A 22041-nucleotide genomic window follows, 5' to 3' on the forward strand; every position below is an offset into this window, starting at 1 on the left:
CTCCCTCCTTCCCCACAGCAGCACAGGGGGATGGGGAATATGGGCTGCAGTCAGTTCATCACACATTGTCTTTGTTGCTTCTTTCTCCTCAGAGGGAGGACTCCTCACACTCTTACCATGCTCCAGCATGGGGTCCCTCTATGGGAGACAGTCCTCCACAAACTTCTCCAATATGAGTCCTTTCCATGGGCTGCAGTTTATCAATAACTGCTCCAGTGTAGGTCCCTTCCATAGGATGCAGTCCTTCAGGAACAGACTGCTCCAGCCTGAGACCCCCATAGGGCAAAAAATCCTGCCAGCAAACCTGCTCCAGCGTGGGCTCCTCTCTCCACAGGGCCACAGATCCTGCCAGGAGCCTGCTCCAGCATGGGCTTCCCTCAGGGTCACAGCCACCTTTGGGCATCCTCCCACTCCCGTGTGGAGTCCTCCATAGGCTGCAGCTGGATCTCTGTTCTACCGTGGACCTCCATGGGCTGCAGGGGGACAGCCTGCCTCACCATGGGCTGCACCACAGGCTGCAGGGGAATCTCTGCTCCAGCACCTGACACACCTCCTCCTCCTCCTTCCTCGCTGAGCTTGGTGTCTGCAGAGTTGTTTCTCTCACATAACTCTCACTCTGCTCTTTTTCAGCTCCAGTTGTGCAGTTTTTTTTCTCCTTCTTCTTAAACAAGTTAGCCCAGAGAAGCCACCACCATTGCTGATGTGCTTGGCTTTCACCAGTATTTGGAGCCTGCTGGCATTGGCTTCAGGGGACATGGAGGAAGCTTCTGGCAGCTCCTCACAGAAGCCACCCCTGTAGCCACCCCTCCCACTATCAAAACCTTGCCTCACAAACCCAGTACATTTCCTTTGTAGTGTTACTCTCTTATGTCATCATCATGGCTGGGCTTCGCAAAAGAAGATTTGGGGAGGGCTCTACCCACGTTTGTTACAAGCGCGCTGGTGGCTAAAAAGGCCAATACGAGATAGGAACATCAGGTTGCAAAAGGCACAGCAGAAAGACTCCTTAGGTGGTATATTCTGCAAGACACGATTCTTTCTGCGTTGTCTTTTCTCCTCGAGAGTGATCCTGCGTGCTTTCTCAAAGGCATCAGCAGTGTTATAGATAGTTATTGCTCTCTTATGTAAGCAATAGCTAAAGGGATGGAACTCACTTATTGTAAGATGGAGACCTAAATAAGACTGTGACAAAAACCTGGGCTACCTCTTGAATGGTGAGATAGCAGACAAGCAATCATCTTTGCTTTTTTTAACATGTTCAGCAGCAGAAAACATTTGCTTACCTTTGTTTATGATTGCAGCATGACCCTCCAACTTTTCACACTATCATGATTAGAAGTTTGCCTCTAGTAGTTAACTTTTTTATCAGATTACTGATAAAATTTTAACAATATCTTCCAAAGGAAGTCCTGTACCAGAACTTGTAATTTAGAGCAAGACAGAGGTGCAGTGACAATGCTCAGAGAAAAAAAACTTAAAGGGTACTGAAGTTAAGCAGATGTTGTTCAAGAAGAAATAAGACATGAGAAAAAGTTAAGGTGAGAATATTTCACACCATATTTGAAATCACTCACTCACTCACATCACTATACTTAGTTCCCATCATGTACAAGAAACCACCCTTATCTGTAGCTTGAAGAGTTTGAATTCAATAGGTACATTCCTTTATTACTACAACAAGTTTCATTATAGTTCTTTGAAGAAAAGCAGATCCAAGTGCCAAGAAAAACTAACCACAAGCCTTCTATTTATAATTACATTAACAAATTGATATAAATCTCCAGAGAAACGCCTAATTAACTCCACAAGAAACAAAACAAACAAAAAGTACAAATCCACGTTAAAAGACTAGATGGGCCTACATAATTTAAATTATGACACAAATCCTTCAGATTGCAGCTGCCTGCCTCTTCAGATCAATCTCAAGTCATACTTCTCAGGCTGCAAAATAGTAAGCAGGCTATAAAAACCCACACATATTATTGGCCTAAATACACCAGTGCTCACACCACCACTGCCTTTGGTAAATTCCTTGACCAAGCATCAGGTTATATGGAAAAGTCTTGTCATTCCTCCAAGTGAAAATTAAAGAAGACCTTGGGAACGACGCATATGGTGCTTCTTTTATTCATGCATCTAATTCATCAGTGATTTTTAAGTACCGTGTAAGGTACTATTACCTTCAAATCCATCACTGCAGTTCTGTTCTTCAAACATGTTATTTCCATTAACATTCCTGTAGGCAGTGTAATAGCAAGTCCTTTGCTAAATCAAGATTCCCAAACTGTACAGAGATTTACAGCAATGACAATAAATATTCCTCACTATACTAATGGAAGCTAAAGACATGCTTCTGCAAATCTTTATCCATGTGAATCACCCAATTAAAGGCAACTGGGCATTATAGCAAGAACTGGCAATCTGTAGTACTGTAGTCTCAGATGACCCGATAATCAGTGTCTAAACATGATCCCTAAAGAAGAGAAAAAGTAAGAAATCATAGCTTGCCTTGGAAGACGTGGTAGGGAAAAAAGAATGGCAATTATCTTCAGGCAGCTAAGAATGTTAGACAAAACAAATTAAGAAAAAATACCAAACTCTTAACTATCATTAAGTGATACGCTTTAGGCACAGAACAGAAAAAGAAACAATCTTTTCCAGACTGTACATGACAAGGTGCAATTAGCTTTCACAATTTAAGGAATTGGGCAACTTTAGCCACTTGTCATCATAGTCTGGGCATTTTATAATCTCATTCATATAGATGGCCACTTACCACATTTAAGCTGAAGCTCTCCTAAGCAGCCATAAGCATCTATGAGTTTTTCATATTGTCCTTTAATTGCATACTTTTCTTCTGGAGCTGAGCAACAAAACAGAAGAGAAACAAAACAGCTGAGAAACAAAAAGAAAGGCAGAAAATTTAGTTATCCGATCTTTATAAAATGTTCACATTGCTATTGCCTACACCAATGCTTCCCACAGTTGATTTTGCTCAGTACAAAGCTAAGGGTAAAATGCTTCAAAAAGACAGAGATTAAAAAGTGAAGGGACACAAATGCACAGCCTCTCCACACACCAGCCTAGAAGAAAGAAGAACACTCACTAAATTTTCAAGCAACATGTTTGATTCTTATTCTATGGTACAAACGTCACATCAGTTCCAGAATAAATAAAGAAATATACGGGCACATGTAAACTTTACACTGTTCTAAAATAAGAACAAAAAAACTAATTTGTCTGGCCATAAGCTAAAATATACTACCTTTTCTTGATGTACAAAAAGAGAGGGTTTATGCTTCCAGATTCTCAGTCGAATTTCAGACAGAACTGAAAATTTTTACACAAGATAACATAATTTGATGTAGACACAATATCAGATGTTGATTTCCAGAGGAATTAAACATATTTTAGTGAAGTAAGAATTACCTAATTAAATCAATAAAGGGTGAGATACTGATGTTATATTTGCGTATTTCTGCAACAAGTGACTTCCAACAGGCATACAATGAACATCTAGATATTAAGCCAGAACACAGATCAAACTTGTCACTGGCTACTTTAATGTAAAACCAGCATACTTTCTGAATGAGTAAGTCTGCATTTTGTATATATTTCCCAATGAGGAGAAAGGTTAGCTTCCCAAATGAGGAAAACAGCCTGTAACCTTCAAATATCCTTTTACTTCTTGAACTACAGATAAACAGCAACATGGTAATTTGAGAGATTTTCTAATAATTTGCAATCTTATGCTCCTAATAAACTTCACCAGTTAAAAAAACCTGAAACTTCTGGGCATAAAAAGTATAAACTGAACCGCTTGCAATGGATGCTAGAACAGAAGAGACTTCTCTTTATAAATCTCAAGAGGCAAGGAGCTCAGTGAGAAGCATGGAAAACAAATAAATATCCCACAGATTGCTTACATTTTGAAGTGAAAGAAAGGACAATTCCTCTCACAGAATTCCTTAGCAGGGGCAATCCCTAAAGGAAATTAGAACGTTTGTCTCAATTTTTGCACTGATGACAAATAAGGAAGAGTGGTTAATTTTTTCTTAATTTTGTTTTTACTACCGTACTTTCACAACTTACCTGTTCTGCTTTCTTAGAACCCTGAGTAAATCAGGAGTAACTTGTAAAATGCTGATACCACACACCAGTGAAACAAAAGATAAGCAACAGACAGAGGATAAAGTGATTTTTATCAAGTAACCTAAATCTCTGGACAGTAACAATTTAAATATTTAGTATTAGCACATCTTAAGAGCTGAGACTATGCAAGCTCAGTTCTCAGGCACTTCAAAAAAAAAAGCTTCACAAAACCAGTTTAGATAGACTATAACATTTCCTTTTTTGAAAAAAAGATTCTCTGTCAAGCCTTCCTTGCATATTAAAAAAAAAAAGTACAGTGATACTCTTCAAAATAGAACTACAAGTTAGAAAGCTGGTTGTTAAAAGTGCCTGGTAAGGGCATGATCCAAAAGAATGGAATTTATTTCAGCATGGAAATAAGCAAGACACAACTCATGCCACTACTGTCAAGAAGCACCTGACACAGCCATGTATGGAAGCCACTAAAGTTTCCCAGGTCAAGCCAGTGGCATCACACACACATTATCTCCTGGCACAGGACTTCTCCAAACACGCAGACAAATAGCTGTGTTTTGCCAGTACTGGTACAGAAATATGCCGCCGTTCTGGGCAGGCCAGTTGTCAGAACAATGCCTGCACAGTAGCATCGGTCGGGGCATCGGCACCGGCACAGCTGCTTGGAAAGAAGGAGCAGGCTCCCAGCACAGAGTTCCAGGAGGACTCTGGGCTGCATTGCCACTCTTTCTGGCTGACTAACAACTTGCCAGTAACTTCTACCACATGGCAAATTCTGTTATTTATTTTAGGGTTCATTTTGCTCCCTGAAGCAATTTAAATTCAGAAACCAAAAAAGTGACCAAGTGATCTATCCTTGACACCTCCACGCACTCTCTAAAGACATGGTATGCACCAAGACCTCACCTGTGGTTAGTTCAAGAGGAAAACAGACACAGCTACGCCCACGGGTCATGGAAATGGAGAGGTCAGAATGTTTTAGTGCATATGGATCAAATTTATTTGTGTGTGTGCATGTGTGTGTGTGTGTAAATTCCCTTAGTTAAAGATACTGCTGGAATTTGAAGTCTCCTGTCCCATTACACTCCTCGGTGTTGCACAAAATCCTAAGATGCACCATGACCATCCTCATTTTGTACGGGTGAGAGCAGGGTCCTCAGGCAGCAGAGGTCAGGCAGCAGCTCCCAGTATGCTGCACCTCCTCCACAAGCCCTCACGACTGGGGGGATGACTCCTTCATGCCTCACAGTCTCCAGCCTCCATGGCACCGTCTTGCTCCACGCCCTGCAGGTGTGCAAGCAAGGATACAGGCATCACCCCTCCAGCACTGTGAGGTCCTAACTGGATTCTGACACACCCCAGCCAATTTTTTCATTATTTTGGAGGGGCAGAAGGAGAAGGGGGAGGAATTCCCAACAGCCATTATAAAAAGCAATTTATAGAAAGGATGACTAAAGGGTGACATTATTGCAGAGGTCTTGAGCCAGGTTCATATCTTACTGTTAAAAAGAAATATTTATAAATCTCAAAATCTTATTGAAATCACAAATAACTGTCATCAAGACCTGGTCTGAAACATCTCCTACAGCATTTGCAAACAGTGCTAGGACACAAGAGCCAGAATCAGAAAGAGAGTGACTAGACAATAAACCAAACTAACTGATGTGCTACTGCCTTTGCTGGATGAACAGAGTTAAATGGAAAAATTACTATGAAACTCTAAAGGATTGTGATGAACAGGGAAAATATATACCAATATCTGATAAGTTTCAACAATACAGAAAATACAGTTTTACCACCATTTGGCAGCTATATGTGCTTAAAGACATAGCACTTTTCAGTGCATCTCATTAATGCATATAAATATCTCAAAGGCAGGCGCCAAGAGGATGGTGCCAGACTCTCCTCAGTGGTGCCCCGCAACAGGATGAGGAGCAACGGTCATAAACTAAAACATGAGAAGTTCCACTTCAACACAAGAAAGAACTTCTTTCCATTGAGAGTAGAGCACTGGAACAGGCTGCCCAGGGAGGTCATGGAGTCTCCCTCTCTGAAGACATTCAAAATCCACCTGGGCACATTCCTGTGTCACCTGCTCTAGGGGACCTGCCTTGGCGAGGGGGTTGGACTGGATGATCTCCAGGGGTCCCTCCCAACCCTAACAATTCTGTCATTGTTAGGGTAACGTGAAAATTATTTCCATGTTTCTCTGTTAAATGTTCCGAAGTCATGAGGTTTATTCTGTAACAGCTTTCATAAAATCTCTAAAATGCAGAGACAGTGAGAGTGGTCTGCTTGAAAACCTAGGATGAGGATTCCATGCTTAACTATACTCTGCTCACATGTAAAATCCTTCCTCTTTCAAGCCAGTCAAATGAGATACCAATATACATACATAGTTAACGCACAGTACAGCTACACAAGGTGATGAAACAAAAAAGTTTTCTACTTAGAGAACAAGCTGAGTTTGAAATAATATAGTGCATTTGTTTACTAGTTAATAATAACTCAGGTAACTTAACAGTACGCATAGTAATCATCAAACTCCACTAAAGCTTCCCATTAATACTTTTTTAGTAGTATTTCCTTCCACTAAGCACATAATTGAGTATCAACCCTTCTGCAATAATTACCACAGTCGTACTGTGTTCATAACAGCTTTATGGATCTGCACATGGTCTGCATTCCTTAAGCGTTTTCTTAATTACGAATAAGCTCCTGATATAAATTCTATGTAAGATTGGCACATCAGGTCAACATTTTAACCCTTACAAATCACGAGGCACACAATAATTCAATGAGACTAAGCTGCAATAAACTCAATTAAAAGTGAATTTTTCCACACATTAAATATTTCAGAGCAAAAAAAACCCCCACACCATGAGAGGACATACAACTACATATACCATATGGTTTATCCAAGTGCAACTTCCTGCTTGTAAAACCTGCAAACTCAATTTAGCCAGCAGGAACTGGTCAAACACACGCAGTTTCCTTTATTCAAGCCCTCCTTAGGGCTGATCACCCAGATTTCAGCAGGAATCAGCACAACTCTCACACATATGGAGCCCAGAAAGATCAGTGATCAGAGGAAAAGAGCAGAAAGGTACTATAGTGCCAAGTCCAACACCAGGGGCAGACACACTACTACCTACAACTTAAACATAAAAATGAAGAAAGAGCTCTTGAAAAAGAGTCTGGGACTGGGTTATGGATTCTGTATCTCTCCTGTGATTCTTAAGCCTGATTCTTGAAACAGACACCTGCTTAGCTGTCGGTGCTGCTATACATATATAATCCGAAGCATATTTCTAAGTACTTTTAGAAACATCGGTTTGATGGGATGGGGGGCTCTATTTCTGTCATTTAGCATTTTGGGGAAAAAGATGTGAATTTCCCCCAGAAACAAGGGAAATCTACAATCAAACAGAAATTTCATGCCAAACCCCCCATATATACACTACCATAACCATCTTACCAAGAAATAAGTCCAGTGTCTGGTATTATATGAGTTTAGACAAGTTATTTGCCTCCAAATTGTGTTTTCTGTCATCTGCAGACAGATTTAAAGTTGTATTTTCAATATCTTTCATCACTAAAATCTTCCTATTCACATTCAATCGAAGCTACACAGGCACTATGCAAGTCAGCCTGTATTCTGAAATACCATATAGGTAAAGCTGGGAAGAACTCTGTGGTCAGAGTCACATTTTAGAGAGTCCAAATATTTCAAACACTAAGCAATGTATTTACCAATTTTCCAGTAAGAGGTATTTCTGGTTGAAAAGAACAAACAAAACAGCTAAGTCGCATTTTGGAAAGATCAGATCACTGGTTTTCTATATTAGATTGAGAATATTCTGCTTCTAGTGAGCGATTATGTTTTCATACTTGCATGTGCATACATAAATATATTAATTCACAACCAAGGAAGAATGGATTCATAAAACCACCAGGTTTCTACTGGCCAGTTCAGTGGACTGCATGCAGTCAAGAAAAGAAAAATAAAAGAGAAGTCCCCAAGTCACTTGTCTGAAGCTTAGCCATTATATTTATGTCGTTCCTGACATATGTTACACATATTTACACAGAAACTTGCAGTCACTACAGACATACCCACAACATTTATCCCTCACAAGCACTACCAGTTTCCATAGAAAACAAGCCTTGTAATCTACACTCTACTTTTACACCAATACCTCTTCCGTCTTCTCTGTACCCGATTTGCATTTTGACAGTAGTGAAAGAACTGTAACACACTTTTCCCTGTAATCTATAGCAGTGAATTTCAGCCTGAGAAACCACAGCTTCCAAGTGCCCACTGCCAGCAAAACTAAGGAAGGCAAGGCTTCTGCTATGTAGATTACTCCCTACAAGTTCTCTGGGGATCCACAAATGGAAAAGTCTGAACACTACCAAATCACAGAAAACTTTGTAAAAATTTGTACTAGCTTTATGAATATTCTGACGTAGGAGTAGAAGTGAGCCACGTTGTAGGGCTCATTGTTTTGGATAGTGTGTAATACTTAGAAATACATTCCAAGTATTCTTACACAGGTATGGGTGTTTGATATCCATACCCCACTCAGTGGCATAGTTGTCCACATAATACAAAACTAAACCTAACTGTAAACAGTGAATGTACATATAGCACAAAAACTGCACTCTGTAGAAAAAGATAGAAGGGTATATATGGTTTTGCAACACTGTACCCTGATTTCAGTCAGCCACATCAGGGAACCACACAGAAACACACCTGCAAGTGAAGCTGCAGAGCAGGCACAGAGCTGCTCCACAGAGCATACACACACCTTAACTGTGCATAAAGTTTCTCTCTATTAAAGGCTGACTTCCCAGATGTGTGGGTGAAAGTCTGGAAGAAAAACTTCAGCCTTATTTGCAAAAACACGCACTGTATCAGCTTTGAAGTTCCGTACTTTCAAAATACCACGGTCATTTAAGATCCACCATAACAGGTGTTGTAACATCCTTTACAAAAACAGTTGCAGAATCAAAGAGCTTGTGGAAAAGAAAGAAAATCTGTGCACCCTTTGGCTCTGCCCTTGAAAAAACATTATTATGCTGAATTTCAATAGCAGAGCACTTCTGTTGACAGCCTTTCACTGAAATTACCTGTTATAATAAGGTTAAATAACCATATTTTCAGCACTATAGCCTTAGTCTAGTTTAGCAACTGCCTTGACAGCAGTCCAGAACTACCTTGTGCACTTCACTTCATCTGTAAACCATTGAAACTGTAACGTGCTTCAAGCAGAAACAGTATCTGTATTTATACTCCCTGTTGTATTAAACAAAAACTTCTAAATCAACGCCAATTTTTCGTCATCCCTCGTGACTCTAGGTTTCTTCCACAGAATCTATTGATGTTCTAGTTCAGAGAATTCCTGGAAGAATTGTTTCAAGCTGTCACCCATCCTTCTGGAGGTGACCGAAGCTTGAGGACTGACAGTGGCAAAAAAAAAAAGCCTCTTGGAAAATGTACCATTAAACTCAAAACAGTGAGTTTTACCCTCCACCCTACAGTGACATCATGAGAGGAAGAAGAAAAACTCTTACCTTCAAAAACACTACTTATGATAGAACAGAAAACTGTACTGCTGATATTACATCACTACACAGATTAAGTTAATGGATTCAGGGATATGCAACTAGGTTTTCTGCAGTGATTTTTGATTCCGTGATTTTTCCAAAAGTTTCTTAGGTTAGGTTGCCATTACAGGCCAAATGTTCTCATTTTATAAACTGCTGACATCAAAGACAACTAGAGATCTCCATAATACTTTATCACTACTGATAGAAAGGTGCAAATATTTTTCAACTATTAAATCTCTATATGCAGTAAGGAAATTCTGAAAAATAACCAATTTACAACTAGAACTGTCATCATAATCTTTACAATATACTGAGAGAAGAAAAAATCATCTATTCACGAGACATCATCAAATTGTTAGTTTACATATTTGAAAGTGTTTATTTTCATTATGAGTTTGCCAGAGGTTTATGGCCTGTATAGACACTGTGTTTATACAAGCGTGTGGATTTTTCAGATTTCATTTTTTTGGAACACCACTTCTTCTAGGACAGTTCTCACTCCCTTCTGCCACTTGAACTAGATTAAATTCCACATTTATTTCTTCTAGTACAAAATTATTATAGAAGCAATTAAACTTTGAAAAAGTGTAGATGTCGTGCCTGTTCAAGGGCAGAGATACTTGGTAATTATGGAAAAAAATAATGAACAATGACTAAAAATTGTTCTCAGGCCTTCACTGTCCACCTGTCATTATTTTTCTCTACAATTCTATTGACATGAGGCTGCTATTGAAAAACTGCATAAACTATTGTACAACCTAAGTGCTCCAGGTATATGTATCTGCTTTTATTTAGTGTGGAAGTTCGCACAAGGCATAGTTGCACAATTCCTCCTCACAACAGATATTCAATTTTTTAAAAACTTTATTTTAGAAACAGAAAATTAGACAGAGAAGCCAAACCTAACACAATCCTTGGAGGAGTATGTCTGAAACCACACATATGCAAAGTTTATGTTAACCTCCTACTGTAGTGTTCTACGGTTAATAACAATCTAAAGGCAAGTCAAACAAAACAGAATTAATGTTGTTTCTATTACCACCCTGCTGTTGAGCTTCCTCTTCACAATTCTTCCAAATTTACCATCACAATACCTACTACTGGTTTTCCCTCCTTTTCTTATACTCTGCTGCATAAACAGAAGAAATGAACTGAACAAGCTTCACTGGATAAACTCGCTTTTCTTACAGTACAGGAACCGACCCAGGCAGGAACAGAGAAATCAAATGAAACAAAATTATGAAGTTATTAACATGGAGTGGGCTGAATGCTAACGCATGCATGATCACAGTTATCTCAAGAGGTGATATTGGACTTCCAAAAGGCATGGCAAACCAGTCTTTTACACTGGGCACTATACAAATCACTACTTCAAAATTTTTCTAACACACATTTTAAGAAAGACTATATAAATTCTCTATTCATAGAATCACAAAATCATTCAGATTAGAAAAGATCTCTAAGATCATTGAGTCCAACTACTAACCTAGTACCATCGTGTTCATCATTAAACCATGTTTTCCAGATTCCACATCCACATCAACTGGATCACTCTCAGGTGATTCCACCACCTCCCTGTGCAGCCTGTTACAATATGCCTGACCACTGTTTCCATGAAGAATTTTTTCCTAATATCCAATTTAAACCTACCCTGGTGCAGCTTGAGGTCATTTCCTCTTGTTCTATCACTTCTTACCTGGGAGAAGAGACTGACTCCCACCTGGCTACAGTCTCCTCCCAGGCAGTTATAGAGAGCAATAAGGTCTCCCCTGAGCCTCCTCCAGGCTAAGCAACCTCAGCTGCCCCAGCACTCCTCATAGGGCTTGTGCCCCAGACCCTTCGCCAGCTTCTCTGGACATGCTGCAGCACCTCAATGGCTTTTTTGTAGTAAGGGACACAAAACTGAACACAAGATTCAAAATGCAGCCTTCTGAGTAAACAGGAAAAACCACTTCCCTGGTCCTGCTGGCCACACTATACAGTCCAGGATGCCACTGGCCTTCTTGACCACCTGGGCACTGCTGGCTCACGCTCAGCTGGATGTTGACCAGCACCCACAGGTCCTTTTCCGCTGGGCAGCTTTCCAGCCACTAAATCATTTTAGTTATAGCAATTCAAATGGGGGATGGCAACACTGGGGGAGAAAAATCTACTTTAGGTTGATGATTCCTTTAATTAGTGAGATTGCAAATCATTTCACTGGTCATACAAATGGCTCAGGGCCAGCTAGATGAATACTGGTCTCTCCATTTTATTCATGCACACTGGCTTTAGGAAGTGGAGCTGCTTTAGATTTGTATCAGAATAATGAAATACAAACCAAAAGCCACTGATATCAATATAGAGTTCCAATGTCAACAGATTCTAGAATCAGGGAAAGTGAGTAAAGTGCTGCTCAGTACTGAGACTTTTCACTGTCAGTTCATTGAAAACTAACAAAAAAAAAAACCCTATAAAAATGTAACACATTCATGTCCACTATTACCAAAGAATTTAACAAGAAACTCCAATAAAATAAAGTAACAAAAACAACAACAAAACCCCACAGTGTGGCAATAACATCTTTTTCATGACAGGTCAAAATTTTTCCATTATCAGAAATATTCTCATGAAAATCAGTTGCTACCTGATGACCTTTTTGGCTTTCTTCATTCATGAAGTCCCCAATACCTGATGTGGTATTAAGCATCTTAGTCTGGATGTCCTGCCACTGTACATCGTGGAAGATTCAGCTCAGTGGACCCTGAGCTGATGTTGTGACGGACATTGTACAAACCACAACGTACATGCAGTTCTTACTACAACACTGCAAACAGCAACATGATTGCAGGCACAAGTTAGTATTACACAGAAGACAATTTAAGAACACAGTACAAGCATGTATTCCCTTGTGTTGCTTTTTGCATCTTACACTCAGTCACCTCATTTTTTTATCTGTCTCAACACTAGCAACATTAGCATTGTGTCATGCTCATGAGTGACTAGTACCAAAACACAAGGTGAGACTCCTCCAGCAAGAGCCAGACACTTAAGGAACCATATACCTTGAAAATCACAGGGGCAGGTTTGGCACCACAGCAAGAAGCCAGTTGTTTTTTTTTTAAGGGGCACAAATCTCAAGTCAGTTATCCAAAACAATCCATACTGCGAGCTGGCTGTCTACATGGGTGGTGAGAACTCGATGCAGCTCAGTAGAAACTTCAAAAGGCAGTGAGCCTCATCCCTTTAACCTGGACTCTCCTCTGCTGTCAAGGCTACAGAGGACGTCTTGCACAGTAAAGGTGCCCTGCGCCAAGACCCCACCAGGCGGGCGAGTGGCCTCTCCTGCTTCTTCCACCCTGGCTGCTGGTGAGGAGGATAAAGACATCCAGAGCAGCGAACGGGCCGGTCGGACGTGGATCGGGAGGAGATGCTGGCCAACCCTCCATGCGTGGCAGAGCACGGGGGGTCACCCAAACGGGACAGCACGTGGCCAGGCCTGGGGGGCCGTGCTGGAGGTCGGAGTGTAAAGCGAGGAGCTTTCCTCAGCCAGCGTCCCACCGGGCCCGAGGCTGCGCTCTCCACTTCCTCTCTCCATGCCACGGGGGAAAGTGCCCCGAACCTCCAGGGAATCAGCCGCTGCCACCGCACCTCGGCGCCCCTTCGCAGGCAGCGGGCGCGCACCCACCGACACGGCACCTCCCCGGCACCCGCAGCCCCCCCGCACGCACTTACTGAGCGCCGCCACCGTGCCGGCCTCCAGCAACAGGCAGTCCTGGCGGGAGCGCGCCTCCAGCAGGGCGCTCGGCCCCGGCTCCTGCTTCCAGAGCAGCCGCAACCCTTTGCTCAGAGCCATGAGAGCCGCCGGCCGCGGGAAGGAAGGCGCAGCGGTGCGGGCGGAGGGGGTGGCGGAGGAGCCTCCGTCCCCTCGAGGGCGCGGCGCTCGGGGCCCGCTGGCAGCCCCAGGGAGCAACTCCGGACCCGGGTCCTGCCCGCCCGCTTCTCCCAGGGAGGCGGGTCAAGGGGGACGGCCGTGCCCCGCTCCTGATCACCTCAGGAAGCCTCCGAGCGCTTCCAGTGCGGGGACGCCCAGCGGTGAAGGGAGCGGAGCGTTTGCGGCTGCAGCTCCTCCGTGTCCCCCACAGCTCCGCTGCTGCCTCCTCCTCCTCTCCCTCTCCCTCCACCTCCTCCTCCTCCTCGGGGAGCCCCCGTCTGCGGCCAGGGGGGCGGGAGCAACTTTCCCCTTTGCCCTCTGCTTTATCCCTTCCCACCCGCGGTAAACTTTCCAGAGTTAACTTTGTCCCTCCGGCTCCGCGGCTGCGGCTCCTCCTCCGGGACAGGTACCAGCCGCCGGCGGGGCGCTGCCACCGCCCTGCCCGCGAGGGAAGGGAGGAGGGGAGGAGGGGCGGCCGCCACGGCACTGCCGAACCCGGTGCTATTCCCGGCTATTCCCGGCCCGGCTCGGCCCGGCTCGGTGGCGCCGCTCCCCACCCCCGCGGGGGCGCGTCCGGGCCGCGGCGGCTGAGGCGAAGGTCACCGTCGAGTCCCGGGCAGCGGGGCGGGCCCAGCAATGCCTTGGATGCCGGCGTTGCTCCCGCCGCTGGCGTGGCAGGCGGAGGCTGCTCTGCTGGCTCTGCCCGGGGAGAGGCCGCGCTCTTTCCCGCTTCCCGCTTCCTGCGGGGAGCGGCCGCCCGGGCTCCGCGTCGCTCCCCGACAGAGCCGGCAGGGAGCTCCTGTTGGGGGGAGCCGACTATGCCCTGTCCCACGGGCTGCGTATAAAGAGTCTCGGTTAAAAGGCACAGTGCACATTTTAGGTTCGCTAGTAATTCAAAAGAGGTGTTTCTTCATATAAGAGTGCGCTGTCCTCCGCTCCCTCCCCCCCCCCCCCCCCCCCCCCCCCCCCCGGTATTACAGGATTCCCATCACAATTCCCTGTTGAGTCTGCAGAATGAGTGCTACTTTTTTTCCAGATTTAGCCATAAGGAATGGATCGAGGAGGTAGATACAGGTACACAAATGTGTTCAGAGGAGAGAAAACTCGCTTTAATTTCTAGCAGAGAATGTAGTCGTATGCATACACGGGTAAACCAAGCAGAATTCTAATTTTATAGACATTATTAATTATACCTTATATGTAGAGAAAACCGCGAAATTCAAAACCACACAAACTACCAACTGTTACTATTGTCTCACATTTACCTTGAGAACATCGGTCACAGTTGTGCTGTGCCAGTTGGAATGTAACAGTCCCTGCTCCCTTTGAACTTGATGGAAACAAACTGAAAAGCAAGTACTATCTTCCTGTCACAGACCTCTGGTTTATTTATTTTATAACCAGTAGTAATTTGGAAGGGAGAATAATTTTAGTTTATGGTGCCTCCTTAAAACAGCATTTTGAAAGGATCTGATAGGAAAAGTGGGATTGGTATTTGTGTAGGCCTTTTTTCCCACACGATCCTAAACTTTGACTACAGTACGTTGGGTGAGATTAAAAGTGTTGGGTAAAGTAAAGTAAAGGATCCAGAAACTGTAGAAACTAAGTGACCAGGATGAAAAATTGAGACAGCATGTAGTTCAAAGTCTGGGGGGGTTTAGAGGATATAAAAATGTAAATTAACCATATTCTATTTTAAACAGCAAAGGTGTGCCTTTCTTACAGCTCTCCTTTGTGAATGGCAGACCAAGAATCAGTTTATGTCTTTGACATCTTTCACTGTGACCTCCTTCCCTAGAGAAAAGTGCTCACTTGAGATGATATATTTGAAGTATCACTTAATCAGAGCTGCCTAAGACAGTTATATCACCTTATTTTAAAGAAGTTGCCCCTGCATTATATACTTATATATTTAAAAATAACAGCAAGAGAAAACACACTTTTTTTTTTTGAGTTTGTGTCTTTGCCTCTTAGGAATAATTCTTCATTTTGCCCTTTAAACTCCATCATGAGAGTAAACTTTCACTTAAAGGACACTAGTGTGTCACTCTCTATTGCCTGTGCTTGTAACTCGTAAGTAATTTTTGTCATCAGTGCCTTTCACTGCAAATTCCAAGAACACACAATTTAGGATGGCTAATAAAAAACTTACTGTCAGATTTCTTAGGTAAAATACTAGAGAAAGGACTGTTGCACCTGGGATAGTATTTTTCAGCACCTCAGTTATGAGGAGATGAGGGTGTGAGAGGAAAACTCAGATGAAGGTGGAAAGCTGGAAGCCTTAAGTGATGGGTGTGACAAAGCACTGCATCCACAGCTGGCTCTGTGACTGTGTCCTTTCTAATCTGTTATGAGCTGATCTCTCCAGTGTGTTCTGGTTGCAAAACATCCACGGCATAGAAAGATGCATTTTTAACAGTGTGATGTCATGATTACTGAAGAAGCAGTAAGTCAGTTAATTAGACTTTGTGTCATGGATCAGTTACCTTAGACACATAAGCCTGAGAAAGCACTGAAAAAACTATCAGAATATGGTGAAGAGGAGTGCTGAATAAAACCATTCAATTTACAAACCTCTTTCACACACAGAATGATGTCCAAAGTGAGAACTCAGATAGGAATCTTGCTTTATATATTAGGAGTGTGTGCAAAGGTTTCCCTTTGATAAGATCTTTTCGTCTAACCAAACTGTCTGTGTTTCAATGCATGGAATTCCATTTTCCAGGGAAAATGTTGAGAGTGGCAGATCATCTTTTAACTGATATTCGGAGTTGAGCTGTCTTACTCTGGAGCTTATGTATATGAGTATCATGGAAATGGATTAATTCCTGTAGTCATTTGAGGAGTCCCTCAGGTGAACTCTCTCTCTTCCACAGCACCTGTTTTCACCCAGGCCATATACCCTCATTAACTCCTCAGCAATTTTCCATTTCATCCTTCTTTCTAAGGATTTTTCCCTTCTTTTAATCTTCTGCATTTCCAATCCCATCTCCTACCCAGCCCCTTGTTTGCTCTGAAGCCTGCTATGCACTATAATGACTCCTGCTCCTAGATCTTTATGGTAGCGGATGTTTCCAGGGTCTGGATAACTGCCTCACTGAAAAACAGTTCTGTGTGCTGATTTTGGCAGGTGGCATTGTATGTTTGTTTGGAGACCATCAGAAGAGGAACAACAGGGGTGTTGCAAAACAGAGTTAGCAGAACTGGATAGAGGAGGGAGTATAGATAGCTGTTTGCTATCTGTCTGAAAGACTTTAGGGCATAGAATGGATCAATGTTCCTGTAGTACTACTTGTCTTACTATTGAGTGAACTTGGCAGTCTGGGACTCTACAAAAAACTTTGGTGATAGTAGTAACAAACAGTAGTAACAAACAAAATATACTTGTCTATGTCCAATATTCTGCTACTGGAATAAGTGGTAATTTTTTGAAGCTCGGAGGTTAAATATAAATTTCACTTATGACAGCATTTCCTGGAGATTTCTGGCCACTTGCACATAGCCTCAGTGGTCACAGATTCCTCAGGAAGTGTGTGCGCCCACAAGGTCATTGAAAACAGTTTGGGTTTTGCCTTTTATGAGAAGCTTTTGACTTCAGCAAGTACAGAAGAAATAGAGGAAATATCTCAGCACAGTTTTTCCTGCACATGACATTCGAAACAACTAGTAACTGCTGCTAATATGCAAAAGCTTTTATTGTTTTCACATTTTCCAGTTAATATTAGAATAAATTTTATTTAAAGCTGAATTTGACACAAAGAAGCATTTACAACACTGGTAGGCTAAAGTGCTCAAAATGTTGATCTTAAAGTAGCTGTGAGGTAATAATGTCACCTCTTACACTGTCAGTGAAATTGAGAGAACAGCTTTCATTTCTAGTTGGTTACACTTCTCCTGACCTAGTAAAGAACTTCGTGTGCAAAAATATCTGGTACTTTGTTACAGAGACAGTATGATATACTTTGAGCTAGGTCATTATTTCTCAACAAAATCAACAGCATTTCCTTAAAAATAGCTCTGAAGAGTGTAAGAAGCACGAGTAACAAATTAGTATGTTTTATTTGTGTGTTTAGATTTTGACTAAGATAGTCTGACCTTGCCATGAGTGTAAGAGGAGTGACGGAGAGACATTTTCTTTGCTTCAGTCAGTGACAATATTTTGAAATTTCCACTCCTATTTACAACCTTTCCTGACAAGCTCCCCTTATTCCTTTCCCTTGGGGTCTGTGATCCTTACAACACGAAGAAAAACTTTTAATACTAAAAATTCTGTATCATATTACAAATTAACCAATTATTTGGAAGGGAGAGGAATGAGTTAACAAAGCAGACCTGAGCTTCTGGTTCAGCAGGACACTAAAATATATGCCTCACTTTAAGTATATCAGTAGCCTAAATCTCACAGCTCCTTGCTTGGGTGACTTCTCAAGTGAATAAACAGTGCAGGTTCTGCTGCTAAAGGTGGTTGGACTGGAAGCAAAGTAGCTTTAGCCCTGACTGAGTCAGGGCCTATCTGGCTGCAGAGAGTAACTCCAGATTGGCAGAAGACTGGGTTGTAAATTCAAGCTCTGAAGATGTACCAGAAGTGGCTGAGAGATGCTCTGGTGGAGTGCTAACAGTTTTAGAAATGCTGCTAATGAAGAACTGTGTTTGAAGTGTTGCTGAGAGGTCAGTGGAATTTCTCACCTCCTCTTCCACTTATATTTTAACCCTGTGTGTGCTAAATGAAAGAGATCTCTAGAGAGGCAGATTGACTGCATTCACAGACATTAGGCTTTTCTTATTAAGAAACTCTTTTCAGTAACAGCAGCTGTTTTAAAGCTTAACATTCTTCATCCTAAAACTATGTGCAGATGAGCAGCATTAGTCAGATGGCATTTATTTAGGCACTAATAGTGACCAGACAACCAGATAAAATTCTTATTCTTTCTTCCAGATTGACATGCTTATGATTAGTTGTAGGTATCCCTCTCTCATGTTCAAAGGACTAGGAAGGCACAGAGTTTTCCACTGCTTCTTACCTAATTTTCTGGAACTCCTGACAGGAAAACCAAAATGCTTAATAAAATAGAAAATTTGAGTTTAAAGTGAACTGCTTAATATCTGCACAGGAATAGCTGCAGAATGTATGTTGGCAGTTTTTCTCAGTGAGCATATGCCTCTTCCTATTGTCTTAAAAATTATGCACACCTCTGTTGGACATCAACAGTGAAAGTGGAGTTTGTTGTTTACCCCATATTAAGGGATATGGTTTTGAAGAGGCAAAAAAAGGCATTCCTTTTGTCCATGCATCAGCTATGAGGAGAACTCCAGAAAGAGGCAATCTCAGATTACCTGTTGTGGCATTTCACTGGTATATAGTGGCCATCATTGTCACAGACAGAGTACTGGAAAAGACTGCCTGATACAAAGTGATTCCTAACTTCATTCTTAAATAAGATGAATTTTTAGAAGATATGTGCGTACCTTCAGAAACAGGAATTTGTCAAAAAAGCGCATTAAATCAATGCTTTCCAAAAGAAAAAATGTCATTAACTTCAGAGAACACAAGGGAAAACAGTCTATTGCTATTGTTTGACACTTAGTTCATCCTGTGAAAATGAATATATTATCAGTATTTTACTGTTTCATACTTTTCTTCAGAAAGATCTCACAAGTCTTTAAAACTGCTTTAAACACAGTGTGTGGCAGCAGTGATCTGTGCAACACAACAGCTATCTAGCAACCAGTACCACCACCCTACAACTACTGAGAAAAGAAGCCTTTTATCTCTGTAATGAGTAGGTTACTTTCTCCCAAATCTTAAATATAATCCAGAACCCCAATTCTTACGTAAAAATTCAATGGGAAACATTCCCCAGGTGTAAGGTTAAGGGTTTGTTTTCTGCGTCTTCCTTAAGATACAGAATTTCTAGATAATGCCTTTGATAATGGACTACTGGCTGTATGCCAGATACTAAACCCATGCAGAAAAAAAAGCCATGTATTCAGTCACTGTCTCAAAGCAACACAATATGTCTTGCACGCATAGATTTGCTCTTCCATGATCATATGTTCAACATTTTTTCCATTTTAGTTGTTCCCAGTACAGCATATGTGGTGCTTTTAAATTGAAGTTAGACTTCTTTCTTTCATTTAATTTTATAAACAGATGCTTTGTGATATTATGCCTCCTCATGCTTTAGAAAGCCTTGTCCATTAATTTTCATATTTAGGAGGGATTCCAGACCAAAGAGCAAGGGGAGCAAGAGGCAGTGTAATAACACATTCCCACGAAGGAAAGAGAACATATTTGCTTACCTGGAAGAATGGGGGTTTGGGGTTTTTTCAACTGCTTTTGGTAAAGTTTGAAAAATCTTGTAGAAATGTCATTGAACAATAAATCTCAGGTGTTCCTCTCCTTCTCAGCAGTTTTATGACAAGATGACTTAGACTGAATAGTTTGAAAAGACAGTGATATGAACTAGTTCAAATCAGAATAGTTAATGGAGTTCCTCAGTACAACACCAGACACAAACTGGAAAAGGTAAAACAAAAACTATAACAGTAAAATAACGCAAACTGGATAAGAAGTGAAGCTATTTCGCAGCCCCATTTGTGGTGAAGGTGGAGTGAATAACATATGTTTTCCTTGAAAGGAAAGGAGAACTGTAGAATGAGGTGTTATCTCTGTCAGTGCTGCTGTAAAGGGGTAGCTGACAAAGCACAGTATGTGAATGAGGGGAAGAGACCAGAAAAGAGAACTGGTAGTAATGCCACAGTTTGAAGTTATTTGAACAACTGTTTTGGTATATTACATTATTCTTAATGCACCGGTTAAATCTACAGACTTTGTGCAGGTGCAAGTAAACATAGGTAGGTTTCACTCCCCTTGCTAGTCAGTGTTTGTTTTTTGAAAATTTGACTTGTTTACTTAGGTGTGCCGTTCTGTTCTGCTTCACTAAAACAAGATTTTACATTGCTTTTACAAAAAGAATTACCTGTACTTCTTATTCGTGCCACCTTCCCCATTAACATATAAACCATTTGAGGTTGACTAGGAACGATAGATTCCACCCCCAGGGTGCAGGTGATTTAGATTTCACCTGTGCCTGTAGCTCTCATGCAATCCCAGTTAGCCTGATGATTGGTCATGGCACACATAGCAAAAATGATTATTCCACAGAGTTGAGTAAGCCAGTCTAGGCCTTGCTGGCCTGGCTGATTGAAAACAGAGGGAATTAGAGCTAAACTCATTTGTGGGCTTCTATCCTTTTTTTTTTCTCCAAATATGCGTGTGTGTGTGTGTGTGTGTGCATGCACCTTGAAAATTAACCAGGGTGAAAGGGCGGTGATAAATCATCTTTGCTTGTAATCTGCACTCTATTCCTAGATCATTTCCTTGCTTTTGGTACCAGCCAGGACCACAGGCACCCCCATAGTACCAGTGACCTGGGAAGGCTGGTGGGTGTGGGAAGGGGTAAGCGCAGATTGTGGGCAAGCCAAAATAATTTCAGCAACTTGGTAAAGCAGGGAGGTGGTGGTGGGGAATGGGGTGGAGTGGAAAGACATCGTGTGGGTGCGGCTGGAAAAGCTCAGCAAAGCTGTGGGTTTGGGGGGAAGCCAGCTCTTGGGGTGTGAGAATTACTGTGCCGTGTAAAACTAACTTTGGAGGGCAGGGGAAGCTGGAGCATGACAACAGTGCTCATGTCAACCCTCTGAAGCCAGAAGTAACAGCCTTTCTTCTGTTGCACACCCAGTCCATTACTGTTCACCTTGTGCAACGTCTGTTTGCTGCTGTTTTCATTATCTCTACTTCAGTAACTCTTTGGATTGCCTTCCTCGCTGCCCTCATCACCAGCTTTATTTTCCTTATTGTCCTATTACCCTTTCTCTTCTTTGTCCCTCCCCCTGCTTTGTTCTCTGATGCTTTTTGCCCAGTTGGTCCCCGATGGTTAGATTCTGTTATTAGCGACCCTCCTACAAAGAGAGAGTTACTGCAATCACTTCCTCTGTCTTTTTAAAAGATGGGTGCACTGACAGTTTTCCTGTGCTGCTCTTACCGAGTAGCTATCTTGAATAACGTTCCCTGTATATTTTGGTAGCAGTTCAGCGGAATACTCTCTTTACTGCTTCCAGAAATTTGAAATAGACTGTGTCTGGTCCTGGAGATTTATTGCAAACTACATGGAAGGGCCAGAACTGGTGCGGATCCTTTCCACATGGAAACACTGATGCGGAGAGTTCGTAGTATGCTTGAATAAAATCAGAGATGTTCTGTGAGCTTAAAAATGCCTCTGAGAAGACAGAGTTACTAAATTCAGTTTAATCCTAGAAGCTGCTGCTCAGAAGATCCTGCCCTGATACAGGAACAGAAGTCCTGGATGGGCCAGGATACAACATATTGCAGAGAAATCTTTGTAAAATGA

General features: G+C 42.1%; 1 protein-coding gene across 1 annotated transcript in view; it reads right to left on the reverse strand.

Annotated features, from left to right (window-relative positions):
* The window catches only part of SYNJ2 (synaptojanin 2), a 70324-nt gene extending 56443 nt beyond the window's left edge, over window positions 1-13881 (reverse strand). Inside the window, exons 1-2 of the mRNA XM_039387410.1 lie at window positions 13435-13881; window positions 2777-2863 (exon numbers count right to left, since the gene is read on the reverse strand). Coding sequence (XP_039243344.1) covers window positions 2777-2863; window positions 13435-13555 — 208 coding nt within the window. The 5' untranslated portion in view covers window positions 13556-13881. The remainder of the gene's footprint in view (window positions 1-2776; window positions 2864-13434) is intronic.
* Window positions 13882-22041: the final 8160 nt, after the last annotated feature.

The sequence above is a fragment of the Pipra filicauda genome, unplaced genomic scaffold, assembly GCF_003945595.2.
Source record: "Pipra filicauda isolate LSUMZ 115617 unplaced genomic scaffold, ASM394559v2 scaffold55_size4083901_pilon, whole genome shotgun sequence".
Taxonomy (NCBI): Eukaryota; Metazoa; Chordata; class Aves; order Passeriformes; family Pipridae; genus Pipra; species Pipra filicauda.